This window comes from Rousettus aegyptiacus, unplaced genomic scaffold, assembly GCF_014176215.1.
Source record: "Rousettus aegyptiacus isolate mRouAeg1 unplaced genomic scaffold, mRouAeg1.p scaffold_m13_p_1, whole genome shotgun sequence".
In the NCBI taxonomy this organism is placed as follows: Eukaryota; Metazoa; Chordata; class Mammalia; order Chiroptera; family Pteropodidae; genus Rousettus; species Rousettus aegyptiacus.
Genome location: NW_023416284.1, coordinates 79,682,404 through 79,697,662, shown reverse-complemented (window position 1 = coordinate 79,697,662; position 15,259 = coordinate 79,682,404). Strand labels below are relative to the sequence as shown.

Sequence of the window (15,259 nt, the reverse complement as noted above, 5' to 3'; positions counted from 1 at the left end):
ATAATATTTTGGTTTCGGTACAGTGGCAAGAAGGGAAAAAAGAAGTTTTGCCAATATATTCAAGATGTCATAATTAGAACCACCATCATTCCTGGGCTTTGAACGTTAAGCCAAAGCCATTTAAATACTAACTCTAATGATGAGTTGTCAGCAATGACCTCAGAATTCTCTAAGATGACATTAAAACACCTGCAAAGTTTACCATTACATTTTGACTGATTATTACTTTACAGTGCCTCTCCAATTCATTAGCCCCCACCCCCTGCCTTTGTCTCATTCACACTACTGCTCTCTTGTAGGCAGTACCTGATACCTAGAATGCTTCAACAACTTTCTACTATTCTTGCCACTGCTCTCTTCTTGTCTTCTAATTCATCTTGGCTGCCACTGCCAGATTTGAGTTTTTCTGGATTGTTTTCACGGAATCATTTCTCTTCATAATGGACCAAAACTGCTAGTAATAATTATTACAGTTACTTTATTGAATATTACTATGCCAAGACCTGTGCTAAGTACTTTCCACGTATTGCTCCTCTTAATCACACTTTCCTGTTTAGGAAAGGATCACGATCCCGTTTTACAGAGTTTTGGCATCTGCAAAAATTGAGACCTAAAGAGGCGTGTGACACTCAAGGAGGTAACATGACTAATACAGAAAGCAGGATATAAATCGGTCTCTGACTCTAAAGATCTGACTCATTCTCAACACTCTACTCTTACGATTTCATCAATGAAACTGGTTTTAATCAGTTATTTGAACTACTTCATTTACTGGATCCATTTTATTTCTGTAGACAAGTGTTTTCGCTTACCTCACTGTTTAGTGTACAGGCTGAGTCAGAGTTAGTCAAATCTAGAGCTAAGCATTCATTGGTTGTATAACTGATCTTGGGCATATTTGTTTGTTCGTTCGTTCATTCATTCATTCATTCATTCATCAAATATTTATTCAGGATTTGCTATGTGGCCTCAGTTTGCAGCTTGGCCTCTTGAGGTATCTCCAAGCCCAGCATGGGTGGCGGCCATCTGTAGATTGCTTAGTGGCTCATCATGCCAGGTGGTCTCCTGCATGGGGGGAGAGGTGGGACAGGCTACAGCTAAACTTGGCCTGCAGCAGGGCCAGGATGTCCCAGGGCTGGAGGGGCCCAGGGCTGGCATGCCTAGTGGCCAGATTTGGATTGAGCCAGAGCACCACTTGGGGTCATATCCGAGGGCAACACACCCAAAGGGCAGGCTGGGCATGTGTACTAAGTCATTCATTTATTTCTCAAGCTGTGCACACCCTTCTGTAGGGTCAGCTCTTGCACAAAAGCTCCTCCACTGTTATGTGGCCGGTCCTCACAACCAATCAGCCTGTGAGTCAATCCCTACCACTGACATGCCAATAGCAATCACACCACAAATACAATAGGAGGGTACACACAACCCACACAAGGGACACTCCTGGAGCACCAAGCTCAGGTAACCAGAGACTGTGCCACTGGGTCCCACAGGATACCTACTAAGACCGGGAGATGTAGCAGACACACCTAATACACAGAAACAAACACAGGGAGGCAGCCAAAATAGGGAGACAAAGAAACATGTCCCAAATGAAAGAAGAGAATAATGTTCCAGAAAAAGAACTAAACAAAATGAAGACAAGCAATTTACTAGATGTAGAGTTCAAAACACTGGTTAAAAAGATGCTCAATGAACTTAAGGGGAGAGTAGATGAACTCATTGATAACTTTAAGTGATAGTTAATAAAAGTGGAGATAGAAAATATAAAAAAGAACCCATCAGAAATAAAAAATATGATAACTAAAATGAAGAATACATTACAGGGAATACACAGTAGATTACATGAAACAGATGACTGAATCAGTGATTTAAAAGATAAGGTAGCAGAAAACACCCAATCAGAACAGCAATAAGAAAAAAGAATCAAAAAAAAAAAATGAGGATAGTTTAACGGGCCCCTGGGACAACATTAAGCATAACCAACATTTGTATTATAGGGGTACCATGAGCAGAAATGAGAGAGCAAGGTATTGAAAATCTATTCAAAGAAGTAATAACAGAAAACTTCCCTAACTTGGCGAAGGAAATAGACATACAAGCCCAGGAAGCGCAAAGTCCCAAACAAAATGAACACAAAAAGGCCCACATAAAGACACATCATCATTAAAATGCCAAAAGTTAAAGACAAAGATAGAATTTTAAAAAGCGGCAAGGAAAAGCAATTAATTATTTACAAGGGAGCTCCCATAAGACTGTTAGCTGGTTTCTGAACAGAAAATTTGCACGCCAGAGGGATTGGAAGGAAATATTCAGAGTGATAAAAAGCAAGGACTAGCAGTCAAGATTACTCAACTCGGCAAAGCTATTATTTAGAATCGAAGGACAGATAAAGAGCTTCCCAGACAAGAAAAAGCTAAAGGATTTTATCAACACTAAATCAGTATTACAAGAAATGTTAAAGGCACTTCTTTAAGAAGAAAAAAAGGACCAAAAATATGAATAGTAAAATGGCAGTAACTATATATATTATTAACAATTACTTTAGATGTAAATGGATTAAATGCTCCAGTCAAAAGATAGGGTAGATGAATGGATAAGAAAATAATTTCCTTATATATAATGACTACAAGATATTCACTGCAGATTTAAAGACACACACAGAATGGGAACCGGGCAAAATGGTATAGATGTTAGAAGCTTCGCTCATCTCCTCTTGCAACCACATCAAAGTTGAGATAAAAACACGGAGCATACAGCAGAGACGCTTGGGTGTCTGAATGAACAAAAGCACTACAACTAGGGAAAGAAATATGAAAACATCCTGCAACAGTTGGAGGTAGGAAGAGGCAAAGACGAGAGGATGCCCGGTCCCCAGAGACTGAATGGGACAGAGGCTATGGCAGCTGTATTTGCCTCTTAAAAGGGGCTGTGTCTGCAACTGGACTTTCGAGGTGATGGACTTGCTTGCTCTGGGCACCAGCACTGGGTCGGCTGCTCAGGGGTCGCCGGGGTCTTACGGGTGACACTGAGTTGTCAGAGCAAGGGCTGGAGGCGAGGCTTTCTCCCGGGCATAAGTGCCGGCGGTATCCACTGTTCCTCTCTTGAGCCCTCCCCAGTCCCAGTGTGCAGATGCAACACCACCATAGCTGAGACATCACCAAACTGAATAACAGAGGTTACTCTGCCCAGAGAATTCCTTGAAACTCCACCTCCCCCAACTCATGGCCCTACCCAAGCCACATCCATTTGTATCCTTGGCCAGTCTTGTGCCACTTGCTGAGCAGCGCCTAGACTTACATTGCAGGCAGCCTCGATTTCTGGCATGGTTTCTTGAGGCAACTATAAGCACAGCATCTGTGGGTTGCTTGCTCAATCTTAACAGGTGGCTCCAGAGGAGCAGAGGCTGGGGCTAAACTTGGCCTGCAGCTGAAGCCCTCTCAGGACTGTTCTGCTGGACACTTACTACACAAAGCCATGCTAATAAGACCAGGAGACTGGGGAGCTTTGATTAGTACATAGAAACAGACACAGAAAGGCAGCCCAAACTAAAAGACAAAAAAGCACAAACCACATGAAAGAACAGAACATAGATCAAGGAAAAATGGAGTCAAGCAATCTAATAGATGCAGAGTTCGAAATACTCATTATAAAGATATTTAGTGAAATTAAGGGAAGTGTAGATGAACTCAGTGAAAACTTTAACAAAGAGATGAAACATAAAAATGAAATGGAAATTATAAAAGGGAACAAGTCAGAAATAAAGAATACATTATCTGAGATGAGGAGTGTATGTGAAGGAGTCAACAGAGTGGAGGAAGAAGAGGATCGAACCACCGATATAGAGGATGGGGAAGCCAAGGGCACCCAACCAGAATGGCAAAAATAGTAACCAAGAATATAGTAATTTAAGGAGCATATGGGACAAAATTAAGGGTAACAACATCCATGTCATAGGGGTTCCTGAAGAGAGAGAACAAGAAATTGAATATATATTTGAAGAAATAATGATAGAAAATTTCCTTAACCTGGTGTAGCAAATAGACATACAATCCCAGGAAGCTCAGGGAGTCCCCCCAAAAATGAACCCAATGAGGCCCACAGAAAGACACATCATAATTAAAAAGCCAAAGCTTAAAGACAAAGAGAGAATCTTAAAAGCAACAAGAGAAAAGCAATTAGTTACCTACAAGGGAGCACCCGTAAGACTAGCAGCTGATTTCTCAAAAGAAACTTTGTAGGACAGAAAGGCTTGGCACAAAATATTCGGTGTTGAAAACCGAGGATCTACAACCAACAATACTTTATCCGGCAATGCTATCACTTAGAGTTTAAGGACAGGTAAAGAGTTTACTAGACAAAAATATACTAAAAGAATTCATCAACACGAAGCCAGTATTACAGGAATTGTTGGAGGGACTCCCTCCCCCTCTCCTTCTTCTTTCTTTTTTTTTTTTTTTAGGTGAGATAACCCTTGGTTGACCTCACAGATTGCAAGGATCTTGTCAGCTTACAATCCCTTTTTTATTTTTTATGCCTACAGCACTTGGTCTGCCTAGGTGGTCTCCCATCCAAGTACTAACCAGGCCCGACCCAGCTTAGCTTCTGAGGTCAGAAGGGCTCAGGTTTGTTCAGGGTGGCATGGCCATAGACGGGAGGGACTTCTTTATGAAGAAAAAACATGTATCAAAATCATGAATAAAGAATAGTAATAATTACATATTTAGCAACAAGTAACCTCAAATGAAAGAGAGTTAAGTGCTCCAACCAAAAGATAGGGAAGCTGAATGGATAAGAAAACAAGACCCGTACATATGCTGCCTATAAGAGGCTCACTTCAGATTAAAAGACATATGCATACTAAAAGGAAAAGGGAGGAAAAAGATATTGCCTTGATGGACCTAGTGGGTATTGAGCTGAATGAAGTCAGATAGAGAAAGACAAATACCATATGATTTCATGTACATGTGGAATCTAATGAACAAAATAAATAAAAACAAAAACGGAAACAAACTCATAGATAATAGAGAATATTTTGAGAACTACTAGATGGGAGGGAGGTTGGGCGGGATGGTGAAAAAGAGCAAAGGAATTAAGTAGTACAGATACAAAAGGATAGATACAAAACTGATGGAGATAAATAGTGTAGCATAAGGAAAACAGTCAACAATGTTGTAAAAAAATATGTAAGGGGGAAAAGGGGGACTTGATTTAGTGGGGTGACCACTTTGTGAATTATATAGATCTCTAATCACTATGCTATACAACTGAAATGAATATATTATTATATGTCGACTATAATTGAAAAGGACTCATTGAATTGTATAATGTAAATATGAACAACTAATTGTCTATTATACTTCAATAAAGCTGGAAGAAAAAAGAAAAAAATCTGTAAGTATAGACATGTCTATAAAATACTGTTTAGTAAAGTCATAGAAAAATGTGATTTCATTTCTACGAATAAAATGTGTACATATGGAAAAAAGGACACACACAGACGGAAAGTAAAGGAATGGAAAAAATATTTAATGAAAATGGAAACAATAACAACAAAAAAGCTGGGGTAGCAATACTTTTACCAGACAAAATAGACTTTAAAACAAAGGCTATAACAAGAGACAAAGAAGAACCCAGAAACCCCACTTCAGGGTATTTATCCTAAGAAACCCAAAACACTGTTTCAAAGGAACATGCACCGCATGTTCACCGCAGCGTTACTTACAATAGCCAAGATATGGAGGCAACCTGCATGCCCATCAATAGATGAATGGATAAAGAAGAGGTGGTACATATATACAATGGGATATTACTCAGCCATAAAAAAATAAATAAAAAATAAAAAGAGTGAAATCTTGCCATCTGTAACAACATGGATGGATGCAGAGGGTATTGTGCTGAGTGGAATAAGTCAGACAGAGAAAGGCAAATGCCATATGATTTCACTTACATGTGGAATTTAAAGAACAAAATAGTAAACAGACAAAATAGAAACAAGTTCATAGATACAGAGAACATTTTGACGGATGCTAGATGGTAGGGGGGTTGGGGGAGTGGGTAAGTAAGGAGAATGGATTAAAAAGTACAAATTGGCAGTTATAAACACAGTCAAGGGGATGCAAAGTATAGCATAAGGAATATTGTCAATAATATTCTAATAACTATGTATGGTATTACGTGGGTACTAGATTTATCACGGTGATCACTCTGTAAGTTATATAAATGTCTAATTGATATGTTGTACATCTGAAACCAATATTGTATGCCAATTACAACTGAAAAATAATTATCAAAAAATAATCAAAAATTTAAAAATGTTTCACTTGTTTCAAAAGCTGAGTTCAAGGTTTAGTGTCTTCATAAAACTCTCCCAGATTAATCCTTTCCCTATAAGGATTTTCTCTTATTTGGTATGTTATATTCTACCACTTTATCTTGCATTTGCTAAAACAGAAGTTTACCTAGTTGTTTTAAAACTACACCTTCCTGTCCTACCTCAATCTGGCCCCAACTAGGTCACAAGTTCCATAACAGGGCAGGGATTGTGATTTCTCTTTCAGAAAAATGTTAGGCCCCCCACCCTGTGAGAATATAGTAAAGAGGAGGATTCTGCTTTTAAAAAGCCATGGTTTTATCAGTGAACATTCATTTTAGTTATATCAAAGATAATATTTTAGTACTGAAAATTAGGTTCCCAACCATTGTTTTAAAAGAAAAGATGAAACGAGAACAAACTAAGAGTTGATTAGATCTGCCTTCTTTCTGTAGCGTATTAATATTACATCATCTTTCCTGAGCAATGGTTTTATCATTTCCTGCTTTTTTTTTTTTCAGGCTCTGAACATAACTTTAAAAAAATTCATTTTGTGGTCTTTTGGTACTTTGTTATTTTCAGGTATTTCTGGGCTTAATCTAACAAGAATTATAGGACAATGACATTTATTTTGTCATTTGTTACATATTTTAAAAATTTGATTAGAACACATTTGACAAAGTCACACTTTTGTTCTTTATCAGAATTGTATTTGGGCTTAGACAAAATATCCATTTTTAGAAAATTCGGTCCCTTTGAAGTAATTTAGTTTTTAACTCTCTAGCCTCATAACAAAAAAGGGTTTACTTTCTGAATTTAATGAAATCTGCTTATCTAAAGTCTAATAAAATCACCGGACTATACCAAATATTCCTTTTCTCCACAATTAGAGGCTTGAAGAGAAAAAAGTCCATCTAAATCTTTATCTAAACCTTCCTATCACTTCTATAGGACTCACTAATTATACCTAATTCAATAGGAAGCAGTTTCCTCTGTGTCTCAGTGCTTTTGGACGTATACTGACTTTAACAAGTCAAGAATTTATAAAATTATTTTCTGTCAACCAAAAGATTATTCAGGATTAGCACCATATAGAGTAATTGTGCTATATACAACAGTTAACAATATCCTGATTGTCTTCACATAAAAGAAACAAATTCATTTTATCATGATGTATGTGTATAAACATCAAATACACAACACAAAATAATTTTGGTTTGGTGTTAGCAACAAACGTTCGTTGAATATTCATTCATTCATTTCAACAAACAAATAACTACCTAGTGGCTACAATGTGCCAGCCACTGCTGTAGGTGCCAGGGATACTACAAAGAACAATCACAGTCCCTGGGCTCATGGAACTTTTATTTTAGCAGGGGAGACAGATAGCCTATTGATAAATATTTACCATGTCAGGTGATGATGGATGCTACAAAGAAAAACAAAGCAAAAAGTAGGGAGGTTAGCGAATGCCAGAGTGAGGGGGGATGAATGTTACAGTGGCCAAGGAAGGTCTCATTGTTGACGTTTGAGCAGAGACCTATACAAAATGAGAACATACGGAAACCTGAGAAAAGAGTATTTCAGAGGAAACGGCAAGTGCAAAGGCCCTGGGTGGGAGTGCACTTGGCACATTAGCAGAAGAATAAGGAGGCCAGTGTAGCTAGAATGAAGTGGGAGGAAAGGAAAATGGTAGGAAATAAAAGTCAGAGTTGGGACTATCATGTAGAAACTTCCAGGCCACTATAAAGATTTTAGCTTTCACTCTAAGCAAGGTGAGGAGATTCTGATATAGTAATGACAAGAGCCAAATTACATTCAAAGGATCATTCAGGCTCCTAAGTGGAGAATAGACTATAGGGAGGGAAAGGAAGTATAAGGATGAGCTATGGCACTACTAGAACAATACAGGTGAGAGATGATAGTGACTTAGACCAGAGGTTAGTAAAGTGGTAGGGGTAATCAGATTCTGGTTATATTTTCAAAGTTGAGCCAGAAGAATTTGTTAATAAAATACACATGAGGGGAAGAAGAGAGAGAATGAAAAAGGGAGGAAAAAAAGAATGGAGAGAGGGAGAGAAGAGATATGGAGAGGGAGAGAGGAAGAAAAGAGAAGGAGGGCAAGAGAGATGTTCAGAGTAAAAGAGGGAAGGAGGGAGGAGGAGCGGATGGGATGAAGAGGGGAGAGAGAGCACTCCAGAGAAAGTGCTATGGGAGTGGGAGAGGGGAGAGAGACACAGGATGTTTAGGTTTTTCAGCCTGAGCAGCTAGATAAATGGTGATGCCATTACTGAAATGGGGCAGAATGAGGCAAAAGCAGATTTGAGGAAAGAATTCAAGTTTGGTTCTAGACATGTTATACTGAGATGCTTATTGGTGGACTGGGCAGTTGGATGCAAGTCTAGAATTCTGGGGAGGGGTCCAGGTTGAAACATAAACATGGAATTAATGACCAGCATAAAAATGATAAAGTTGTGATTCTATATGAGATCACTAAGCAAATGAGTACAGATAGAAAAGATATCCCAGAGCCAACCCTTAGGGCACCTGGATATTAAAAGTCAAGGAGAAAAGTAGACACTAACACAGTGGACTGAGAAGGAGGAGTCTGCACTGCAGAAGAAAATTCAAGAGGAAGTGATTTCTCAGAAGAAAAGATGAACTTTTCTTATTACCTTCTCAAATATGCACAGAAACAATATCCTGAAGTTGAAAGAACTTGTGCTTTGGAGCAGAAGAGCTAGGATGGCATGATAGTTCAATTATTATTGGAGAACCGTAGATGTTAAACTACTATAAGTATCAGTTTCCTCAATTATAAGGTGGGGAAAATGATAAATATTTATTCTACAGAATTATGATAGTCAATTAAGAAAATACAGGGGAAAATTGTAATCAGTAACATGCTATAAAAAATAGTATTTTAAATCATAAAATCTTAAAGATTTCTAATTAAAAGGCAGTGTAGCAAAATCAGACAAACTTACTACCCTAAATATCTCAAAAAATAAATAAAAAACTAATAAAGATTGAGAGAGAAAAAATTCCATCCCTTATTCAACAAGGAGGAATTATAATTGCATACTATCAATTCTGAAAGTGATGGCCAAGAATAGGAACACAGACTCTGATCAAGAACTGAGACTCCCATCCCTACCATAACTATTCCACCTCCAGAAGTTAGAAAAAAAAAATGAGTTGACGAAATTCTTAGAAGTCTAATATGCTTTCATTTGTAAGGAAAAAGATATGACGGAAGGGAGAAGGAACATAATATGTGAGAGGCAGATAAGACAGACAAAGCATCCATTCTGAAAGAAAACCTAATAAAGTTCTCTACTGGTACTTTGTGATACAAAAAACAACATGAATTTATTAAAAGAGATCAAACATACAGCATGAAAAAAAATAAGATTGCAAAGTTAAGGAAACAAACTAAGAACTGTAACATCATTACAGATCTAATAAATAAATCAGAAACAGAAATTGAACAGTGTAAGACTAAACAATTGGCAGCACTATAATTGCAAAACAGAAAGCAAATATAATAAACCCCGCCAAAGTTAAAGTTCACAAGTGAGAAGTTGTGGAAGAGATGCAAGAAAAAAGGCATAAAAGTCCTAACCCCGCCATCTCTATTGCAAACTTGGTGAAATCTACAAGTGTATTAAATAACTAATAAGTAGAACATAGGCACTACTAGTGTGTTCAGGATGAGAAAAAAATAAAGTCTACGTCTTAATGACAAGTTACATTATAGGTTGCTTTTATGTACCTTCCTAGAACTCTCATTTACTTTTTGTTAAGGAACAACAGGAGAGTTTTAGTTCTAAAGCTTCTGCTCACCCAGAAACACTTTGCAAGGTAGGTGGTACTACACAGCCAAGTGCAGAAACAGCACCAAAATGAGGATTCTGTAATTGTTCTCCATGTAAATAATCTGAGATGTCCCCACTTTACTGTTCCAGCTACTTGGTTTTAAGCATCATGTTAGACCAAGATCCACACCGGCAGAGTTCTGAGATGCAGCCTATGGCATTCCTACTTGGCTACCAAACATGCATAGAAGAGATAAATGTGGCAGTTCTTCTAATAAGCACAGAACAAAATTCAACTCATTATTAGTCTTGTAAAGTATTACTTAAATCAGAATATATTCCATTCAAAAATTTGCTTGCATATTTTGTACAGCTCCCTGATCAATTAGTAGTGAAAATAAATAAGCCAGCACTATGACTTAAGTTTTTTTCTTTTCTTTTTACACTCCTACAGCACCTGGTATTCCTAGGTGATCTCCCATCCAACTACTAACCAGGCCCGACCTTGCTTAGCTTCTAAGATCAGACGAGATTGGGCACATTCAGGGTGGTATGGCTGTACACAAGAGTTAAGTTTTTAAACATGTAATTCTCCAGAAACAACAGCTAGGTCCAGGTAAATTTTTAAAACTACATTAGTTTTAAAAGCACATACTTATCTCCATTATCCTTGTATCGCTCAAGACAACTGCTACAAGAAAATACTTATGTTGGAGTCTACTGAGAACAGCTTTCCTGCTTCTAGCAGAAAAGCGCCTCCAAAAGCCATTTCTAAAGCTAACAATAGGACCCAAAGCAGTCCACAGATATTAAACTGTAATTATTACCTTCACATTTTATGTGTTTTAATTCTTCCTTTCAGGAGAACACATCTACAATCTGAATTCTTTATTACCAGTAATACTTTTCTGTTTCATTGGGAAAGACTCTAAGAGGCTAGTCCTCACATCAGAAATAGTTTTAACTTTAGCCCAAGAAAAAACAAGTCAAAATAACCATTTACAGATTTTTAACAAGTTTTACCCAAAATATTTTTTATAATCTCAAAGTGTGGAAAAGGAAAGTGAAAAATCACATCTCAAATATATACATACATAAGTATTGTTATTAATTATTTGAGTTTTACTTTTAGCATAATATCTAGAACGTTTGCCGAGGTCACTACGGAAGCGATAATATGAACAAATAAGGGCCAGCCTATAGTAAAATGCAAAAACCTATGGTTAATTCAAGACTTTTTGCTGTTCTACTCAAAGAAATCAAATGTGATCTTGGGGGATTTACCTTCTCCAACCTTTTAGCATTAGAGTACACTAGACTAACTCAGGCTTGCACATAAAGGCTTAATTAACTCAATTATTAGCCTAAGTCTTCCTGCTGCTTTCCTTCACAGGTCATTATATTACTAGCCAGTTTTCTTTTCTTTTCCCCTACCCCCATCCAGAAAGATTTGTTTTTATTTTGCACTTCAGTAATCCGTCATTACTTACCAGCATTATCCTTGCATAACCTGAATAGTGTCAATACAGATCCAAAAAAAATGATCTGCATTTCTGATATACTTCTAATTTTAAAATCAGTTACTAATAAAATTTCTTTTATGAAATGACATGTTTAATAAATACTCTTTTTAATCAACTAGCTCTTTAAATTAAAATATTTTGCTTAATGAAAATAAAATAAGTGATAAAATACTAACATTTATGACAATTATTTTTTGAAAAAAGTTAAAAAGCACTCTAGTAGCCTATTTGAAAAAGTTTTATTTCATATCCTAATTCCTGGTTATCAGACTCTTCTTTATGAATAAATCTTTTTTAAAAGTAAAAAATGTTTCAATTTTCTCACATATTAAAAGGATAATCTTGTGCACCTCAGGTGCACACATCTTTGGAGATTAATGCTCTTAAAACCAATGGCAATACACGCTAACCACTAGATAACCACTTCTCTGTGACAGGGCTTCCCTCTTATATGTTCAGGTTAAGAATTCTCTTTCTATTTCCCATCACAATACTGAAGAAAATCCATTTTGGAACAGAACGCATTTGAAATAAAGCAATATAAAAAAATTGCTGGCTTACATCTCTGGAGAACTTGGTTTAAGTTGTCTTGCATTGTTTCTCTACATTTAGTAAGAGTATGTTCATTTGTTTCATGGATCACATTCTTCAAATTTTCAAGAACTCGCATTTCTCGAAGACCACGTTTTTCCTATTAAAAGAAAATAAGTGAATAGTACATATTGTGTCTTATAGCTCAGTAACTACTTTTTGGGATTTCCACCCAGGTTTTGGTTGTTATGTTATTACCTTTTACTAAAATTTACACAGCCTTCTAATTATTTGGCAATAAATGAGGTCATAACCTGGAGGTATTTTTTAAAAAATTTTGAAATGCTTCAAATGTTGCAATATGTGTAATATTTTTATAGCAATATTTTTAAATGGGCATGAGAAATACTAAAGGAACAAGAAAAGAGGCCTAGATTGTCACGTTTCATTATGTACAGCACAGAAAGAAATTAGTTATATTTGATTTGATTTTAAATTTCAATTTTTTCATTCTTACTATATTATTATACTCTATATTTTTTAATCTGATTTCATTTTTCTCAAATAAAAATATGAAGTAAAAGTAATATATAGCTATTCCCCTGTGTAGAAAAGAGTTAACACAGAAGGTCCAAGACTACTATCCTTAGAGAGGCCTGCTTTCAGGGCCAGCCTTTGGCTGTGGGCTGGGAACTTGACCAGTAAATAGTCCCTTATATTGGTATAAAATATTCCATAAATGTTACGACATCTTTTTTTCTGAGAGCCTGGAACTTATACAAGTTAGGCAGACACGGCCTACTTGACCAGTCCCCAATAAAAACTCTGGACTCCGAGGGTGAGAGGCAAGCTTCCCTGATAAACATTTCACATGTGTTGTCATAGCTCATTGCTGGGGAAATGAAGCACATACTGTGTGACTCCACTGGGAGAGGACTCTTGGAAGCTACTGCCTGGAAGTTTCCTCCAGACTCCTCCCCATCCACCTTTTCCCTTTGATGATTTTGCTCTGTATTCCTTTGCTATAATAACACTTAGCCACCAGTATACACCACATGCTGAGTCCTTGAGTTCTTCTAGTGAATCACTGTACCTGGGAGTGGTCTTAATATTTCCTCCCCACTTGAGGATGGGCTAGACTTAGTGACCTGCTTCCAAAGAACAGAATAGGGAAAGGGAAAAATATTAAGATGACAGTGGACGCAAAGATGGTTGACATCATCAGTTCTATTACGGTGATAGAACTTTCTGATATAATGTGATAAGAAGGGCAATTTACCTCATAACCCCAGTGTAATCTTAAAAAAATCATATAACCAAACTGGGGGACATTCTACAGGATACCAGACAGTACTCAAATTGTGACGATTATGAAAACAACGAAAGACTAAGAAACTGTCACAAACCAAAAAAGACTAGAGAGACAAGACAATTAAATGCAATGTGGTACCCAAGATTAGATTCTGAAACAGAAAGTGTACTGGAAAAACTGGTGAAATCCAAATAAAGTCTGCTGTTTCATTAATAGTAATGTACCAATATTGGTTTTCTAGTTTTTACCAATGGAGCAGGTAATATAGACATTAATAACAGGATAAAATGGGTGAGGGGTATACAAGAACTCTCTGTACTATCTCAGCAATTTTATTGTAAATCTAAAATTAATATAAAACATTTATTTAAAAAAGAGGGTAGTAAACTTGATTGTAAGGAAATAAGAAGTTAGTTATGTTACCAGGGTTTTTATTTTGTTTTGAACCATTCTTATGAAGTACTTGTGGCCAGTTTTTTACTCTTCCTAATTTTTCCATAATAAGAAATTTAAAACTTATAGAAAGGTTGAGAGAATAAAATAATGAATCCTCATGTACCCATCACCAAGCTTCAAAAATTCTCAACTTACAGTCGATTTTGTTTCCTTTATAATCCTCCATACATCTCCCTACCCACAATCCTAGATTCTTTTGAAGCAAATCTCAGACAATATATCATTTCAACTATAAATATTTCAACATCTGCCTTTAAAAGACAAAAACTCCTCTTAAAAAAAAGATACAATAAGACCACCTCTCTACACCCCCCATATGCATGTACACACTCAACAAATCTTTAATTTCCTTAAAAATCAAGGTAGCATTCCCTCAATGTCACATGAATGTTTTTTTTTTAATTTTTTAATCTCCCAGTTTGTTTAAAACAAAATCTAAATAAGATTCTTACACTGCAATTGGTTGATATTTCTTAAATCTTTTTTTTTTTTTTAATCTATAGATTTGGCCTCCATCACTTTTTTCCCTGCATTCTGTTGAAAAAAAAAAAAAAATGTGAGTTATTTGTTCTGCAGTTTTTCCCAGTCTGTTTTGTGCTGAATGAATCCCCATGGTGTAATTTAACACATTCTTTTGTCTCTTCTCTTTCTTGTAAATTAGTAGTGAGAACTAGAGGCTTAATCAGATTCAGAGTTTTACTTCTTGTTTATAAAGAATATTTCAGAGGTGAACTATGTACTTTTGACAGGATGTTGCTTAGCATTCTGTCTTTCTTTATTAGCAGGAATAGCTCCATAAAGAAAAATTTCTTCTCATCAACTATTTGGTTACTCTGAGAATTGTTCACATATAAAAGGCAAAATGAAACACTTGGTCATTTCCCTTTATTTACCAGCTTTAAAAACAATGATTTGGTTCCCTACTATTCTCTAAAGATTTTTGTTTTTACATGTTACTGTGACTCATAGATTTAAAAATATTTAAAGTTTTTCATCCATTACAGTATTTCTCTTTATTGGTGCTTAAATTGTCTTGTCTTTGTCCAACCTATTCAAGTTGGCTCAGGAATGCTTTATGCAAAACTCTAGTGTTCTGTAGTAGCTTCTTTGCTTTCTGGTATGAACTGATGATCCAGGGTCATCTTCTACATTTCCTGGCCCAGACTTGGAATCAGTAGGTCTCTAAATACCACTAGCATTTAAAAATGGTATTTACAGACTGAGCAGTAAGGGTGCTGACTGCTACTGGTTTGGTCATTATTTCTAGGCCTTTCTGTGGACAGGCTAGGAAACAGATATTTTTATT

General features: G+C 36.4%; 1 protein-coding gene and 2 pseudogenes across 2 annotated transcripts in view; all 3 read right to left on the bottom strand.

Moving 5' to 3' along the window:
- BLOC1S5 (biogenesis of lysosomal organelles complex 1 subunit 5) overlaps positions 1-15,259 on the bottom strand; it is a 46,733-nt gene that overhangs the window by 18,081 nt on the left and 13,393 nt on the right. The window contains exon 3 of one of the 2 annotated variants that reach the window (XM_016138247.2): positions 12,216-12,345. The exons of the other annotated variant lie outside the window; for it this stretch is intronic. Coding sequence (XP_015993733.1) covers positions 12,216-12,345 — 130 coding nt within the window. The remainder of the gene's footprint in view (positions 1-12,215; positions 12,346-15,259) is intronic. 2 annotated transcript variants of the gene reach the window in all.
- On the bottom strand, positions 4,535-4,653 carry LOC118606657 (annotated as a pseudogene).
- LOC118606809 lies at positions 10,577-10,695 on the bottom strand (annotated as a pseudogene).